Below are 18311 nucleotides of genomic sequence, written 5' to 3'. Positions count from 1 at the left end.
CAAGACATCGTTTACAAAATGGGATGGTTCTTTGTTTTTAATACACATCACTACATAATATATGTGCATATGGAAAGAAAAATATCTCCACTAGCGATGTGTGCCAGTATGGGAACCACTGGAGTTGGATTATTTCTGTAATCGACCCTTACAAGAGTTAGGTCAACCTGACTTAATTTTTCCAGAATAAAGTTTAGAAGGCTCGAGCAGGGATTCCGACAAGAGAAATCTATCAAGCATCCAAATATAAAAGAGTCTCGAGGAGGGAATCTCAATAGGGATAGAAAAAGGATAGAATGTAAATATATGAATAAAAAATAAACAGATATCTAGTTCTAAATATAAAAGACCACTCATTTTATCACATATGGTCAGTAATATAATAATGCTTAACCCTAATGCTACTTTCACACTTGGGCCGTTTTCGATTATACAGTTTGACTGGTTGGACCTTGTTGTTCGTTTATTAAAGGGACAATTCACTCAGGCTAATTCTTTTACATAACCAAGAAGCAAAAATGGCATAAATGTAGGCCTATTGTTCTACATTTCTTATGAAACATTTAACACAATATAATATTGACAAATTCCACGTCATTGTTAAGTATTTTAATTGATACCGTTGTAATTACAAATTGTTGATCAATACGATTAAGCATGTACAGTATGTACTCTGTACCCATACCTGAGCCAAAGTCACGTACGCTAAACAAATGAACTACATAACCACTGAGAAGGTAATAAAATGATTTTTAGGCAAGACAATTCACCTAATAAGGTAAACCACTACTGTCAGAGCGATTTGAGCACTTCTAGACAAAAGTTGCATTACTCTACGAGATAGGGACAGGGTTCGGCATACAAGATGTTCGACCACAATGTGTAATGGCAGACAGCGAGCCAGTTTGAAAGTTTCACACGCATTTCACCACCAAGGGCTTTTCTAGCATATCACAGTAAAACCGACTGATCTAATTTCCATTAGAACTGGGTTTTTCCCCATATATGTACAAATTTTATTGTTCTCTTAGATTGAATTGTCCCTTTAATTAAAGACAGACCTGATGATTTTATATTGTTTTCAGACGAGCCTTGACAAAGCCCTCATAGGCCTGTATCAAAAACTGCAGGTTCGTCAGGTTTTATACTTGAAATAATTACTTTAACCAACGGTCGAACCGGTTGTTCCGAATAAACGAAAATGGACCAGGTGTTTCCACTACTCCCATAACATGAGAGTCGACTGGTCAGCCGTTTTTTTATCGGACGTTATTTTGCTGACTGTCGACTCTCATTTCCGAAGGCCTATTTCTTTGATGCAGCTTCCGACGTCAGATGAAGGCGGAAGGAAAAGTGCAATAATATCAATATTTCTTGCTCTAACAGTGATAACATTGATGTGTACTTACAGTTTAGGTATTAATTATCCCATTTATCTAGGAAACCCATAATTTGTGGCCTCATAAAATAGTATTTTAGCGGATTAGATATGATGAATCCCTTCTGTAACATTTTGACCTAGTTTTAAATATGGCGGCTGGTTACTACAAAAAACGGAACGTGAATTCAAGCGGGCAGAATGCAAGTAAAAGTTAAGGCAGATCAAGCGTTTTGGGGACTTTGCAATTCGTTTTTTCTATTTACCGGGCGGATCGCTTTCATCATGAAGTTTTGTCTGGGTCATGAAAGTTTACGTTAGGAGATGTAAATATTTGTTTTAAATGGATTTTACGGCTGATTTTGTCAAACAAATTGTTGATTTATGAAAAAGAGGTAGGTATTTGACATTGATGACGATTTAAATATGATTTAAACGTTTTATATTGTCACAATCCAAACTTTGAAAATGTTACCCTCAGCATCGGGTGTATGGCCTATCGGAAGTTAGAGGTTAGACACGACGTAATGTTCCAAAAGTGTCTCGTCGTGCTATACCTCTAACATTGTTGGAGTAGTGTTTCCACCAGAAATTGAAAATCCCTAAATGGAATAAGGGGAAATAACTCCCATAAAATTTATGTTATGAAAATTAATTCATCGATAAGTTCATACTCCTAATACAACCCCCTTTCCCTTTATGTCATATCAAATTTTATGACTAGTATTGTGTATTTGGATCAGTATTTTACAAGGATCTTATTGATAAAATGCGGCTGTTGGTAGAATATAATCTAATTTGCTGATTTGACACGAGGACTTGTATATTGAGCCAACAGTATACGTGGAGACACTAAATCTAGCTTTACCTATGAATAGAACAAGTGCAAGGTAGGACAACGGAACTCCTTCCGCTTCACTGATCCCTTTGCTCTTATCGTCTTGCCCTTTCCATCCTTTTTTCTTCGTTTGGTTGTGAGTGTTGTTGTTAGCATTTTGAGCATTTCTTTTCCTCGGCGCCATGTTTGTTGTTGCCGGTGTGTCATTAATCGGAACCTCTCGGGTGAAGTGATTCTATTGGATGGAAAACATCCAAGAAGTTTCAAACGGATGTATCACGGAAGCGGAAAGACTAATATCCTTGCAATATATTTGATTAAAGTTTAAAATTTATTTTGTGGACAAATTTGAAAATTTCATTGAAAATTAAAGAGTATCTTCATTTCAGTTTTGTTTTTAATATCATATAACGTCGATTCTAACTTAACATAAATCTTCGGCGGGCACCTGCTACTTCCGGTACTTTCCATATATGGGCATTTTCGGAGTATCCACTGGTAACTCGGTAGTTTACACTATGTCGGAAATCTGTGTTCTCTTCACTAGTACAATGTGATATGGACTCATATGTCAACCCTTTAAATCAATGGTAATCTTCGAGTGACGGCAGTGGTATTGTATTCATACTAAACATGACTGAGGTAGTGGCTAATGGGCCAGTCTTGTCCGACTCAACATTTAGGACAAGGCCTAATTTTTCTAGTTATTTGTATGTAGATACTAATGCAGGCGGTAATGCAGTGCAGCAAATCGAAACCCACCGTAGGGCTCGTCATATGAAGTTCCCCACATTGACAGGAAGGGGAGATGTAGATTCTTTTACGACAAGTGTAAAAACTGACATTGGCTACAAGAAGTGGAATGATGAAGGGGACTTTAGGTCTAATGCTCCATATAGGGATTATGATAACATTGTGGACCCAGTATCAGGGTTTGTTAGTGCTGGCGGTGATGTGGATAGGAACACGGGCCGTAAAAAGATTAACTCCCTTGTACAGTTGAATGAAACTCCCCAGGCGGTACCCCCTCAGGAGAAGAATTCTGACAGGAAGAAGGAACAGAAAGCTCCACCGGAGCTGAGGCGGTCAAATACATATGAGCCAGGGGCCCCATCTATGTGGAATAGTCGCAGTGTTTCTGACATCTGGATCAGATCACAGTTAGGAGGTAAATTATGGTACTATAATCTGGTTTTAGGAGGTAAATTACGGTACTATAATCTGGTTTTAGTGGTCAGTGTCTGTTGTGTTTAATATGCTCTACCTTTACTACAAAATCTAGTTAATCAAAAGGTGGCAACAATCACAGCAGCTTAAGATGTCACTCAGTTCTAAGGTTTATTAAAACCTATTACTAGCTAATGAGCATTGCAATCTTCATATGATTGCATTGTATACCGGGTAGATAATGTTACTAAGCAAGTCAATTAATCAAACCATTAATAGTATAAGGATGTGTGTGATAAAATGTTGGAAAACTGTTGTGGTGTATATATCTTAATAATCTATGTTTTGATAAACCTGTGCATATGCCTATAGACCTAAATCATTTAACCAATCTGATTAAAATACAAATCACCATTATACACTACTCCATAACATTGTGTATGATGATGATCTGTATTTTAATCAGTTTGCATTTTAAGTTATTGATTATATAATGTCATTTAATTCTGATGCTCAATTTAATATTGGTTAATATATTTTGATTATATACTTGAAAATAATTAGCCATGCACTGCCTATATTACACACATATACATACCAGATTTTCAATTTTGTCAGTGATGATTTGGTTTAATTCTGTACAGTTAGTTTGTGTTATTTGCATGTTACCTGCGCAGTAATTATTGTCTATGTTTTAAAGGTTGTGTTTAACTATACCTGCAAAGTTGATTTTCATTGGTACAAATTTCTTGATATATTTGTATATATGTTACATTTCCTCAATGTCCAGCATAGCAAATTCAATTAAAGACTCCAAACTATTGCCTATTTGCATTGCAAGTAAAAGCAAGTGATGTAATTAATATTTAAAGTCAATTTTTAAATCAATTTTTAAATGTGATTATCTCCCTTGAAAAGGTAGCTGTGATGCCGTTGGGTGCCTTAGCGCATTAATCTGATAAGCTATTGCTGATTTGCTAGAGATTTTAATTGTTTAAAGATTCTGAAGCAATCATGATCAGGTGTGGTTAAGTCATGGACTAAACTTTTAAGAAATTTCTTTCACCATATGATAATTTAAAGAAGTAGAGCTTTTAAGATGTTTAATATAAAAATTTGGTTGAATAGTTAATATAACATGTTAGATTTCCATATGTGAAAAATTATCATCCCAGCTGACTGTTATTAGGTATTCTCGACCTTTCATGTAAGGTTGACAAAGCTCTACAAACAGACACTGGTTAAGTTATCAGTATTTACACCAAGAGTTGGTATTTAATTGGCGACAATAAACCCCGACATTGAATAGATCAAGGAGATATCACGAGCTAAAACAAAAGAAACACCATCAAGATCATCTGCACATGTTAATGATTGCCCTATGTGTGATGTGTTATGTTTTTGTTGTACTATTTAAAGGTATATTATATTCCTGTTATCTCTGATAGTGTACTTATTTACACATGTTGTGTTAGAATGTGTCTTAACATCTTAACCACAGGCTAGGTGATTCCCTTTAATGTCCAAAAGATTATAGCATTATGGAAGTCTTGTCCTTTTGTATTATGATCAACTATATAGATAATCAGCTACAAAAGTGTTTGTAAATGTAAAGGCTATAGAGGGTTCAAGTCTAAACAAGCAGCCTTCAGTTTGGTCTTTCTCCATGTTGGCTGGCACCTATGAGTATTTGTAATAAAAATTAAAGCAAATCTATTTTAAAATAGATAGAAGATCTTTAGAAATATTTTTTAGAGGGAAATTTGTTTTTTTACGATGTTAAACATCCTTTGAACTAGTAAAATTATTTTAAGATACACTAGATCAAAGTGGATGTAGAATTAAATTGTTCTGGAGTTTCTGGAGAAAAAAATCTTTTATGGTCGTAACTAATAGCAAATAACCAAAGCTGTTAGTTAGTTTAGAGTTAATGTCTATTATGACTGATGGTAGAAGTTTGGGACAGTCCTTTAATGCAGCTTTGCATTAATTTTCCCCAAATAATATCATCTCTTTCAAGTTTACCTTCGATATGTTCAGTGATCATGAGGTAGCCAGAAATTTTATCTACAGATATATCTATGTGCAGTCTGTGATGTTAATTTTGTTCTCTGCTGGTCATTTGGACTAGTAAACCCCAAATTTTTACTAGTCCGACTACTTAATTACGTTTTGCTTCAGCACTTCAGTCATGATCAGTATACAATTTTGACCCAAATTACAGTCTGGATGCATTAATGAACGCAAATTTTCATAAATTGATGAATCCAGACTGAAATAATCTCATACATAATGCACTCAAAATGTATTGAAAAATGCAATTGACCACCAATCTTGTAAATATAATATTTTCCGATTTTAATTCGGTTGGGAGCCAGTCCAATCGGACTAGTTCATTTTAATTAGCACTAGTCCAGTTGTAAAATTATTAGTCGTGGGCATTGGACTAGTGCTTAAAGTCACAGACTGCAACTTGTGTGCCCATGGACCTCAAAATATCACATTCCGGCTCTTTATAAAACCTATTGGCTTCATGTTACAATTAAAGGCCCACTACCTTTCTTGATAAAAATCTAAAGGTTTCTAAAAACATTGATAACATAAGAAAATATACATCGATGGCCTAAGATGAAGTTACAACATGAAATATATGCAAGATTTCCCGCGTAATATCATCCTCGATATTCCAGGGGTTCCGATCACTTACGATCGGATCTCTACACCCCGGACTACTTCTGGACTACACTTATCATCACCTTCTGAACAATATAATTCAAAATATCACAACTTTATAAATTTAAAGATATCGTTTTACATTTTCATTTTAGAAATTAAAAGCTGTTTCAGAATTTTAGTGGGCCTTTAAACATGGGAAGCTAAAACAATCTCCAAAAAAATTATATATCAACACCCGGCCATGTTAGATTCAGATATTGGAATTATAGGCAGCAGCCACCCATATAATCTGACTATTGTTGTCAGATTTGTGTGGTAGTCAGTTGTCATCAGAACTTTAATTAAGTTTCAGTCAATGGTTCACATAACTGTTAGCTAATTGTTATTTATGACAGGTTATAATACAACAGTTTGGCAGATACTCATGAATGGTAATCTCATATTTAAACGTGAGAAATATCATTGTGTTACTGTTCTGTGTAGAGATTTATTACATGTGTAATTAAACTACATGTAAAATTTATTGGTGAAAGGGATTTATTTAACCTATATGTCTTTTAAAAAAAAAAATATATATCTCGAATTTTTGACTGGAAACAATGCTCATTATTGTTTTATATCAATTATTCCTGCATGTGTGTGCTGTGTCAGCAAGTGATTATCAAAAATATCACTGGCATTTTCAAACTTTTTGATCTTGAAAACTTCAGTAGAAAGAGACAGAATTTCCAGGTCATTATGTTATCTAGGGTAATTGTTTGAATAAAAAAAATAACCTCAGGCCCAGATTTCACTTGTAATTTTGTTCTAAATAAAATTGATTTATGGAGAGAAAGTGACACACATAAGTTTTTGACTTTTTGATTAATTATTGATGAGTTATGTTACGAGAGATGTCACTATTTTTTAATTTTATCGGGGTATTCTCTCACAAAAGTTTGCAAACAATTTTTTTTTCATACCCCGATAAAATTAAAAGATAGTGACATCAATACTTATAATTAATTTTATACTCTATTTGATAAAATGAAGTATGTTTTAAACATTATAGTGGTTTTTCAAGGGATTCTTTTTTCCGAATCAATACGCAACGTCAATATCTCTATTGTGACGTCACGTTAACGTCGGGGTTTCGCGCCATTCTCGGATTATTTTTTTTCATAGTGGTATGCAAAAAAAATATTGGCCAATCAGAAAGCCAGATTTGGTATGAAAACAAAGAAAAATTAATTATTTATTGATGAGTTATGTTACAAGAGAAAGTAATTTATTATATATTATAATTGCTGCAAGTCACCTTTGAAAATAATAACCTTGTTTTGTCAGATATCATGCAGTTTATGTACTTTTTCTAATTATACAAATTAAACATTTCCACATATACAAGGTATACATTTTTTTGTAATTAATATGAAAGACAACCTGCATTGATATTATCATAGGCTCAAATTATATAAGATTTCAATATTTAGGGAAAATAAGGACATAACCTTTTAAATGTATTATCTTAATTACAGCATATATTGAGCTATATAACCAAGCTTGAATAAAATTCTAAAAGATTGTGATTGATTTTTATGTAAAGGATCATAGTGATAAATCTGCAGTTAACACTACCTGACCACACTATGTCTGTTTATGTCTGTTGTTGTTAATGTTTGATATTAAGCCAGTGTCAGTGTCACTCAGCAGTGGTCAGAAAGGTTTACTTTGGACTTTTACTGACCAAACACATTGTCACTAACTGGAGTGTTTTGTTTGATTTCGTAAAGCTGAGATTACCAACCGAATATATTAAATCCTATCAACTTGTGTATTATGTTTGCCATAACATGGTTTAAAATCTCTTTTATTACATTTCATTATACCAGTTCTTCTAATTCTTATTTATACACGGTAGTTTTAACAGGTCCTGGCTATATAAGCCTACAAACACTTATCCATGCATGTCTTCACTGTGTTTTATATATATAAGTATATTAGATATACATGTATACATTACATACATATTAATACTTACAGCCAGGTATGTAGAAATCTGGTTATGAAATTTGTCAAACTTACAATTTTATGTGACAATTGATACTTGATACAGTTAAGAAAGTTCTTTAACATGTTAAAAACATGTTCAGTAGGGAAAGAAGGATTTGATCAAAATTAAAAACTTTCACTCTTTGAGCAGACTTTGATAGTTTTTACACAAGACACTAATAATTTTCCACACTTGACTAGCTGCTAAGTAATGATTAAATTTCATTGAATACCCTTTAGATCTGTATCTGTTTCAATATCATCTGATGTGAAAGTTTATAATCATGCAGATATATAGCATGTAAACCCCTAGCTTGAGTTAGTTATGAATTTTAAGAACAAAGGAAATTTTGATGTATCAGTGTCGTTTATAAAATAATGACATCACAATCAATAATGACATCACAATCAATAATGACATATCACAATCAATAATGACATATCACAATCAATAATGACATCACAATCAATAATGACATATCACAATCAATAATGACATCACAATCAATAATGACATCACAATCAATAATGACATATCACAATCAATAATGACATCACAATCAATAATGACATATCACCAATCAATAATGACACAATCAATAATGACATATCACAATCAATAATGACATATCACAATCAATAATGACATCACAATCAATATAAAATAATGACATATCACAATCAATAATGACATCACAATCAATAATGAATCAAACAATGACATATCACAATCAATAATGACATACAATCACAATCAATAATAATGACATCACAATCAATAATGACATATCACAATCAATAATGACATATCACAATCAATAATGACATACAATCAATAATGACATCACAATCAATAATGACATCACAATCAATAATGACATTCACAATAATATGACATCACATCAATAATGACATCAATCAATATGAATCAAATAATGACATATAATCATCAATATCAATAATGACATCACAATCAATAATAACATCACAATCAATAATGACATCATAATCAATAATGACATCATAATGACATCACAATCAATAATAACATCACAATCAATAATGACATCACAATCAATAATAACATCACAATCAATAATGACATCACAATCAATAATAACATCACAATCAATAATGACATCACAATCAATAATAATATCACAATCACAATCAATAATAACATCACAATCAATAATGACATCACAATCAATAATAACATCACAATCAATGATGACATCACAATCAATAATAACATCACAATCAATAATGACATCACAATCAATAATGACATCACAATCAATAATGACATCACAATCAATAATGACATCACAATCAATAATAACATCACAATCAATAATGACATCATAATGACATCACAATCAATAATAACATCACAATCAATAATGACATCACAATCAATAATAACATCACAATCAATAACGACATCACAATGCATACCTACACACAAGGAAGGTAACTGTGTAATATGTATAGACACAATTGTTAATTCCTACCATTGTAAAAAAGCAAATGAATGTAAAAAAAATGGGATGTATACACATAGATTACGAAATGATTACAATACAGCAAGAATACATCGTCGGAAACCCACGAGTCACCAATCCATCGTTTGGCGACTCGTAGGTTCCTGACAAAGAATGTATACTGAGATGTCAATCCTTAAACTCAAATGTTCACTAGTTCAATGATAGAGAGGTCAAGTATAATCATACCTGTTCAAATAAATGATAAAGTCATCAGTACATTATAAGTACTTCACAATTTACTACCTTACAAACATTGTAAAATGATCATGAACTGCCATGGAACAGGAACTTATTGACCAATCGGTTATTACCAGTTTTACTGGTATATCAGCTTCTTCCAATTAGTTAGCTTGTTGGTAGTCAAATATTATTTTAACCGAGACTTTGTTATCAAGTCTGAGCCTTTGTTTTTCTAATTGTTTTTCATATTTTAGTGACCTGAAAATTGTATAGTGGTTTTAGTTTGTAGCTGTTTCTGCTTATTTATGTATTAATATTTTTTGAATTACCTAAATTGATCTATATTACTTGCAGGTTGGACCAGTGATTATGACCCTAGACAACCAGCACCAGAAATGGACAAGTGGAGATCTAAAGTAAGCCCTGATCAGCAGTCGTTACCTATGAAAGTTAGAAATACATGGGAAAATAGTCCTCATGAAATTTAAAATGTGATTTACATATACCATGTATATGAACTTATGTGACATCTTAAGTAATTAAACTGTAACTAAAAAAAATCCATATTGTATGACAGAAGATTTAGAAAATCCGACCCTGTGATGTAGATTCAGGTCAAGGATTGTTCTTTGAACAACTTGACCTTATTCACTTAGACTCAGGCTTCCAGTTGACCCTTAATGTTCAGCAGTGTTTGAAGTCAAACAGCTGAAGAGTCAAATCTTTCTTTAAAGTGACAATATCCTTTAATCCCTTTCAAAGAGACAAAAATACATTCTGAATGTCCTCTTTCACACTTTAAAATAGTGGTACCCCCCCTCTCCCCCCTCGGTACATGTATGTTAATTTGATAAGTTAAACTGCCACCCAGCTTCTCCATCATTCCATGAAATCTACATCATAACTGATGACAATATCATTTTATAAAACAAACTTATGCTAAATTATACTAAATAATTGCATGATTATGATGATAAAGGGAATTGCTCATTGAATATGTGAACAATGAAGCCCAACTGACATAAGACCAAGTTTAATGAGCTATTACTAAGTGATTGGACGTCTATTTGAACACATTGCTGTTTTCAGTTTTGTATCGTACCTCCGATACCAAAGCAGCGTGGTCCACTAGACAGTATCCCAGAGGTAGTCACTGTGATCTGACCACATCTTTATGTTTGTTACAAAAGACCTTAATCTCAGGGTTGTGCTTTAATCCTATCTTTATTGATCTCATCTACATTTTTCCAAGAAATATTTTGTGTTGAAGTTTTCAGTTTAACTGTAATTTCAACCAATTTGAAACAAATGTTAGATGAAACAGTTGATATATCATAATAATCACACATTTATGTCTTAAAAAGTAAAGCATTCATAGACTTTCATATCTCAAATCAAGTAATTGACATCTCATTTGTACAATGTTCATTATTTCATTATCACATTCACTGAAATTCTGGTCTTACGTTTCATTATGCACAGTATAAACAAAGGAAGATACATTGATCCTCCTTCAGTACTTTGTCCATTGTTGTCATAGGTTTGCAGTGCAAATGACACATGCACATGTAACCTATTAACAATTTACAGTCTTGAGATCTACCAACGTCAGTGTCTTTGTAAATGTTTATCGACCTTCACCTTTGAGTGTACCCTGATAATTGACACCAATTATATGTACGTAACCATTTTGTAATGTAATAACAGAAGTCTTTGAATAATTGATTTTTCATGCAGAACTTTGCCAGCTGTGTGTCATAATGATAATAATTTTCCATATACATCGTTCCTCTTTAATCACAAGTTAACATATTCTGATGAAATTAAGAGTCGTAAACTTAAAACCAATTAAATGTCACTAGCTCTGGGCATGACAACAATGTCCAATGCACAAAGAAATTCACTTTTTAGTTTTCAGAAGTACATTAGATTAAACATAATCTATAAAGATTAAGACTAAAAGGTTTCCTAAAATATAATTTCATATTTAAGACTTTGTTATTTATTTATTTGTGTTTTTTAACTCTTAATGATTTTTAAATTAGTCTGGATGGATCCCTGTGGTGATCGATAAATCCTTTACTACCCATCAAACCAAAAATGAAACGTAATACAGAGAGCTCTCATTAATTGTGATGCTAATTGGACAAAAGGGAATTATGATTATAAAGAGGATAAAATTACCATAAAATCACGAATTCCCATTCATTCTTAAATTAATTTACATGAGATTTAGAAATAATTTGATGCACTGCTTTATCATTATTCTATATCCAATACTCATCCTTGAAAGTGTTGTTTGAGTTCTTTCCTTGTATTGGGGAATCAAATCTATATACTGTAAATGAATTGCTGATTTCAGTCTGCCTTTGTGCCGAAGCCTCCCTCGGAGCAGAGTCGGGATGGCCGTGACCATCTGGCAATGAAGTACAAGTACGGGACATCCACACAAAAGTCAGTATCATATGACGAATCTTAATAACAAACATAAAATATGTTATAAAAATTCAGTAATATAAGTAATATACATAATTTGTTGAGAACAATATGGTGTCATACCACCCTGGTAGAATTCAATATGTCCTAGCCAGCCAGACATAGACTGAGGTACCGGTAATTGTTTATTTCTACCAAGGAAGCATAACACTATCCATATCGACCGAATCAAAGGTCCTTAATTTTGATATTTTAAAGTTGGATTGATGAATATCAATAGAATCATTTGATACTTATGTTGATTAAAATAACGGTGACCATAGGACATCACTATGGTGAACTGCACTGTAGAGTTCTGTGACTTCACAAGAGCGATATTGACCCAAATGTGATGTTACATCAACTCAGTGTTTCTTAAAATGGAAACACTTGACCAATTGCTAAATATCAACCTACATGTGATCATGCATGTATTAGCCAATGAGAACAGTAAAAAATCAAGGTATAACTTGTATCATCTTTGTATATTTTTCAAGTAATTTGAAATAAAAGTATATTTTAAATCAGTTATCTATTTTGTATGAACTGCACATATAATACACTGTATATAATAATGTGTAATATGTGACTTGTAGGTCGTTTGAAGAGGTACCCTGGGACAATATGCTGCACCCTAAACAATGGGCACCCGTATCTACCTTGGAGCAGAGGCCAGACATGATTTCACAGACCTACACGCTCAAACGTTATGACCCAGCAGCTCAGGAATGGCAGGTAAATATAGTAGAACATATCTTATCACAGCATTTCTCTTTTCACGACTATTGCAAAATTTGTCCAGATGTCAAGAAAGAACATTTATATACTTTTTTACCACATTTTGGATGACATTTTGCTATTGACCTATTGAAAATTAACTGAAGCATAAAATCAATTTATTTTGAATTATCTGATATGTTTACGGTAATGTTCCATTTTCCTTATCGATAATAAAAATCTTGTCTGTAAATATTTTCACAGAGTACAGGTCGTTCCTGGGACTGGTTCCAGAAAAGACAAGGTTACTACAAAAATCAGCCTATTGTCTTGTAAGTAATATATATAATGGATACTGTAGATTAACGACTGGTATTAGTTTACTATATGTAAACATGCTTCTGACATATTCTAAAAAATCCCATTGCAGATAATACACTGATGATGTTTTTTTAATCTTCCACTATACACTATAATACTGCAGGGAAGGGATGAGAGTGGGTTTATTTAGTGCTATCCATGCCTCATTTCATTCCAATTTCATAGTGAGGCAGTTATATCTTATAATTACAGAACAGAGATCTGTTTAAAAGTTTAATAAATTTTCATTTCAAACATAATCTCCAAGATCAAGCCAAAAGTTGTTTTTAAAAAGTTGTCTTTTACTCGACTTTTACTCTGTAAAGTGTTGAATATTTACCGACCCGTGTCATTGTTTTATTTACAGCTGTAGTGCTAACCCTCGTGCTCAACAGATTCCTAGTTATGGGTAAGTGATCACAGTTATGGGTAAGTGATCACATTTATTGTGTCAAGCATGAGTTTGAAAAATCATCACATTTTTTGGAACCATACAGCCCTCTGTTTTGTTTTTTTGTTTTGTTTTTGTTATTGTGGTGGTGATGAGTTTGGGGAGGGTGTTGATAGTGGACTTTATTCCAGATAGAATGTACATACCAAAGCTATGTAAAGTTTTAGCCAAATTCCCAATAATTAGAGATCCTCTTTGGAAATTGTCTTCGCAGTTTGCTGTCAAAGGTTATAAAAATGGCCCTATTTATTCAAGTGAAATTGGGGAAAATGTTTGTTATATCAACATTATTCCCTCTGAGTGATCATCCACATATTCAGATATCTGACTGAGTTATTTACTCGATCAACTATTGTATACGGAAATGTATCATAATATTATGTTGTTTACGATTAGAAATCTGGATAGGCATATGACCAAACTCATAAATCAATTGAATAAGAAATGAATATTTGCCATATATTTTACAGTGGCTCAATAGGAGCAGACAACTTAGATGAAATTGACAATGCTCAAGAACCATTTAACCCTTATACTGTAAAGAGGGTCAACATACCCCGCTATAGTGAAACAGGACAGTAAGTATAAATACATGTATTACAAAACAAAGAAGGCAAAGACTCATTCTAGAAAATCATGTCATAATCATACTGTGCTGGAAATCATTTCATATATTTTGCTAAAAAGAATATATTATTAGCAGAAAAAAAAGAAAAAAATTCAGAAATTCTTTTCTAATTTCCACAATTTTTATATTATTATTTTTTATGTTTTAACATATATGGCGGATACATGAAGCAGGCTGATATGCTTTGTCTCATAAATATATATTTCTTGTCATTCATTAAGTTCATTAAGTTGTCATTAAAATGTTCTGTCCGTTGACAATTGATATTTTAAAGTAAGAGAGTGTTATATAAAAGACAAGTTCTATAATGATGATTTTCCCTCACAGTCGACCAAACATCCCAGGCTATAAAGGGTGTACTTTATGGAGAGGTGTATATGCCCCAGCTCATCAAAAATCTCAGGCTACAACTGCCATCACCCACAAGTAAGTAAAATAAACAACACAAATGTTGAATTGTCACATTCAGTTCCAACCTTAACCTTTCTCTGAACAGAATCTGTAAATTGACAAATAGGCAATTCAATAAACTTAAAATATTTTTTTGCGTCTTCTGCCTTGTGCAGCAAGGGTCATTTTGAGGGCAATGTTAATAACTGTTAAACAACATCTTGAACATTTTCATCACCTGCATTTAGTTTCATAAAGGTCACGTGCTCCTCAGCATAGACCTGTCCATATGTTTTCTTAAACCAAAGCACTGTGATCATACAGATATGAATGATAACTCCTGATATATGTAACATCAGTAAACAAATCACTTTTCACTGTGTTTCCAGGTCTTTACCCATCTCTCCGAATACATCCGAGCACAAGAAAGACTCCCAGATGTCTAGGATGGTTACAACTGTTCCACCGTGTAATCCATTCAACCAGATTAACAAACTTGATGAGATCATCGCTACTACCAAAGCTGTGGCATAGACATGATTACTCTTCCCATAATATAGTTCTCTTTTCTAGACAGACACTGTCTATTATCACAATTCAACGATCAGCACATTCATTCGTTCTCCAGTTGTACTTACAATAAGTATATCAGTAGGTATAAAATACTGAACTTAAAATTCTATGTACTTATGATACGTCAATGATTCCATCTGAAGTATCCATTATTCCAATTGGAACTTACAAGTTAAAGGATTATTGTTACCACAAGTTGAACATATGAATGTTATACTTGGTGATAGAATCCCTATCTAAGATTATTTTTTAAATCACTTGGTTGTATAATTGTTATGTTAAAGTTGTCTTGTTCTTTGAATATTGTCCAAACCTACATAGTAACGATGTATCTACATGTATGTGTATACATGGCAACTGAAGTAAGCTGATTTTATTTTCTATGGGCAATGTATTTTCAGTTACCTTTATTGATACTTGATAGTCTCTACTTTTCATCAGAAACTATTGACTTTTGTTTGCTAGTCGTTAGTAACTATGAACTACAGTTACTAGTCATTAGTTACCATGGATACAGGTCATTAATAATGGACAAACATTGGTAGCCATCACTAACCATGGACATAGGTCGCCAGTGACTAGATACATAATTCTATGTTACATTAGCAATGTTGCTCTTTCTCGTTTGCAACTACCAATTACCATGGGATAGTTGCCAGTCTAAAATTACCATGGATGACTGTTCTAAATATTTACTCAAATAGAAATAGCTGGGCGTTGTCATGGTGGTGGTTGTAGGTGGCTACTACCATGAGCAACAGTCACTAGCTTCGCCTGGTGATTGGTGATGGGTACTATTGGCAATAGTTGGCACCAAGGACGACAATGTCTGGCTTTAATAGTACACTTGGCCACCATTGACGACGGTTACTAGACAACTACTAGTACATTAACAACATGTGATAGTCTTATAATTGCTGCCATCGATGTTGCTGGATGTAATCTAATTGACAACTGTATGCTGATAGATAGTCTGCCTGTAGCTATCCACATAAACAGCGAGATATGCCAGGAAGTCCAAGACGTTCAAACCTAGAAGGTATTATATAAGGTTGGTTTCAGTGCAATGATACCACAGACAAACAGTATTATAATTGAGTTGAGCCATGTTTTTGTTATATTGTTAAACATGTTGATCTATTCATTGTCTATGCTAGATATTAAGCCGTAGATACATTGTACTTGAGTATGTACATATGATTAAGTATGGAGAGTATTTTAAAGTATATCTTTACATACAGTCCACTACTCTATACATTCCAATAGGATGAAGGAGGACATGTGAGGGCGATGTTCTGGTAGACATGTGATATTTTGGGGCTAGTAGTGGGTATTTTTAATTAGCTATTCAGGTGTTTTGTACAGACTAAAGTGTTGTCACACAGGTGCTGTATCCACAAGCTATTTGTCTCTGTATATAATTGCTCATCCGGCTGTGATACATATTTACAATGTTCTATAATATATTCTCTATAATTGTTCCTTTCAATTTTCTCCCTCTTACCTTTACACAGTAAAGCTTTTGACCTTATTTTTTGTATTATATAATCAGGTTTTTCATTTGATCACCGAGTCAAGATTGATTGCACAAGGTCTAAATGTATATATTTGAGATATACTATCTCTATCAGCTCTACCTGACAGAATTATTTATTTTCCTATAAAACATATGTGCGTCGATCAACTTGTTCTCCCTCTTTTTGATGTTTAAATAAACAAATTTTGCTTTTTAGGAAATGTCTTGGTTTTCATTTGCTCAGACTGTCGTATATGTACAAACATCAATGTTGTAATATCGATACGAAGTATGACATTTAAACTGACGTGGCTTTACCTTTAGGTTATCGTCTTCCTTTTTTGGTAGAAAAAAACAAAATCACGAAATACCACTACCACTTTTTCCCATACTTGTCTGACAAGCTCAAGGTTGGCATGATCGATGCTCCTTTGTACCACTTGTAGTTTCTTTGGCGTCTTATGAGTCATAATGGAAATTAAGCCTGATCAAATACGAAAGCTATGTCCAGGTGGTCAGCGATGAAATCAAGTGAGTCGTTATGGCAGTGAAAGTCTAATAATAAAGCTGGAACTAGTTTGGCTGAAAACATCTCGTGAATAACTATCTGATAACTTCTGATAAGTATCTGTCAATAATCGATTGGTGATTCTATATAAGCCTTCCTTCCAGCCACACTGACAAAACCAATCGCATGGGAAGATTGCAGTTTAGAAGGTTAAGAATAATAACTGACATTCCTGTAAATTCCAGTGAATATATACATGAAACTGTTTATATCGAGCTAGGACAACTATCACGACCGCATATGTTAATTGACGAACACTCTTTCCTCACCAACTTCTTTAGGTCGATATCGATGTCATCTGTATTTTCTTGTTGTTTCACACGTGATAAAAAATACCATTATCGGTAAGTTAACTGTACCGATAAACCACGGGACACAATGAGAGTGTTTGAAACATTTATTAGCACCGGGGCACGAACAAAAGCTACAAAGAATGTGGCTTGTTGTCCTCTGTTGTGATTTGTTATTGTGATGTTTTCTAACTCAAAAACAACAAATGCTAACAATTAATACAAATGATATAGACTATAAACGTGAACAACACATTAATATGGTATATTATGAAGTATTATGTCTATCAAGCATCTACATTCCGATTGAAATGGATCATCTGATTAATCTTATTGATTTATTATTTTGGAACTTTAACTTCACAGAATCATTACTAGTATTAATAGACCTATCTTACGGTCATTACTTTTTCAATTCGTAATAAGGATGCCGAGTGCAAGTAATAAATATATTATCAAAAAACGTCCTCATTGCGGTATGTGAAATATAATGACTGGATAGATGGATCATGTTTTTCAATATATG

The 18311-nt window shown here is 33.1% G+C and overlaps 2 protein-coding genes across 2 annotated transcripts in view; one reads left to right on the top strand and one right to left on the bottom strand.

The window, feature by feature from the left end:
- LOC138315068 (protein C-mannosyl-transferase DPY19L1-like) overlaps positions 1-2460 on the bottom strand; it is a 46262-nt gene extending 43802 nt beyond the window's left edge. The window contains exon 1 of the mRNA XM_069255801.1: positions 2247-2460. Within this exon, the coding sequence (XP_069111902.1) occupies positions 2247-2400 (154 nt within the window). The 5' untranslated portion in view covers positions 2401-2460. The remainder of the gene's footprint in view (positions 1-2246) is intronic.
- Positions 2461-2702: 242 nt separating this feature from the next.
- LOC138315066 (protein SPMIP7-like) lies at positions 2703-17148 on the top strand. Its single transcript, XM_069255798.1, has 9 exons — positions 2703-3384; positions 10172-10233; positions 12180-12271; positions 12889-13027; positions 13274-13341; positions 13737-13778; positions 14291-14398; positions 14776-14874; positions 15228-17148. The coding sequence occupies exons 1-9, from the start codon at positions 2850-2852 to the stop codon at positions 15370-15372; spliced, it is 1290 nt and encodes a 429-aa protein (XP_069111899.1). The 5' UTR covers positions 2703-2849; the 3' UTR covers positions 15373-17148.
- Positions 17149-18311: the final 1163 nt, after the last annotated feature.

This window comes from Argopecten irradians, chromosome 2 (assembly GCF_041381155.1).
Source record: "Argopecten irradians isolate NY chromosome 2, Ai_NY, whole genome shotgun sequence".
Classification (NCBI taxonomy): domain Eukaryota; kingdom Metazoa; phylum Mollusca; class Bivalvia; order Pectinida; family Pectinidae; genus Argopecten; species Argopecten irradians.
Note: the sequence above shows the minus strand (reverse complement) of the source record. Positions and strands in the feature narration are given on the sequence as shown.

Coding starts and splice junctions, on each gene's coding strand:
- LOC138315066 (XM_069255798.1), top strand. CDS start 2,850: ATGACTGAGGTAGTGGCTAATGGGCCAGTCTTGTCCGACTCAACATTT. Junction 10,234..12,179: donor TGGACAAGTGGAGATCTAAA/GTAAGCCCTGAT, acceptor TGCTGATTTCAG/TCTGCCTTTGTGCCGAAGCC. Junction 13,028..13,273: donor CAGCAGCTCAGGAATGGCAG/GTAAATATAGTA, acceptor ATATTTTCACAG/AGTACAGGTCGTTCCTGGGA.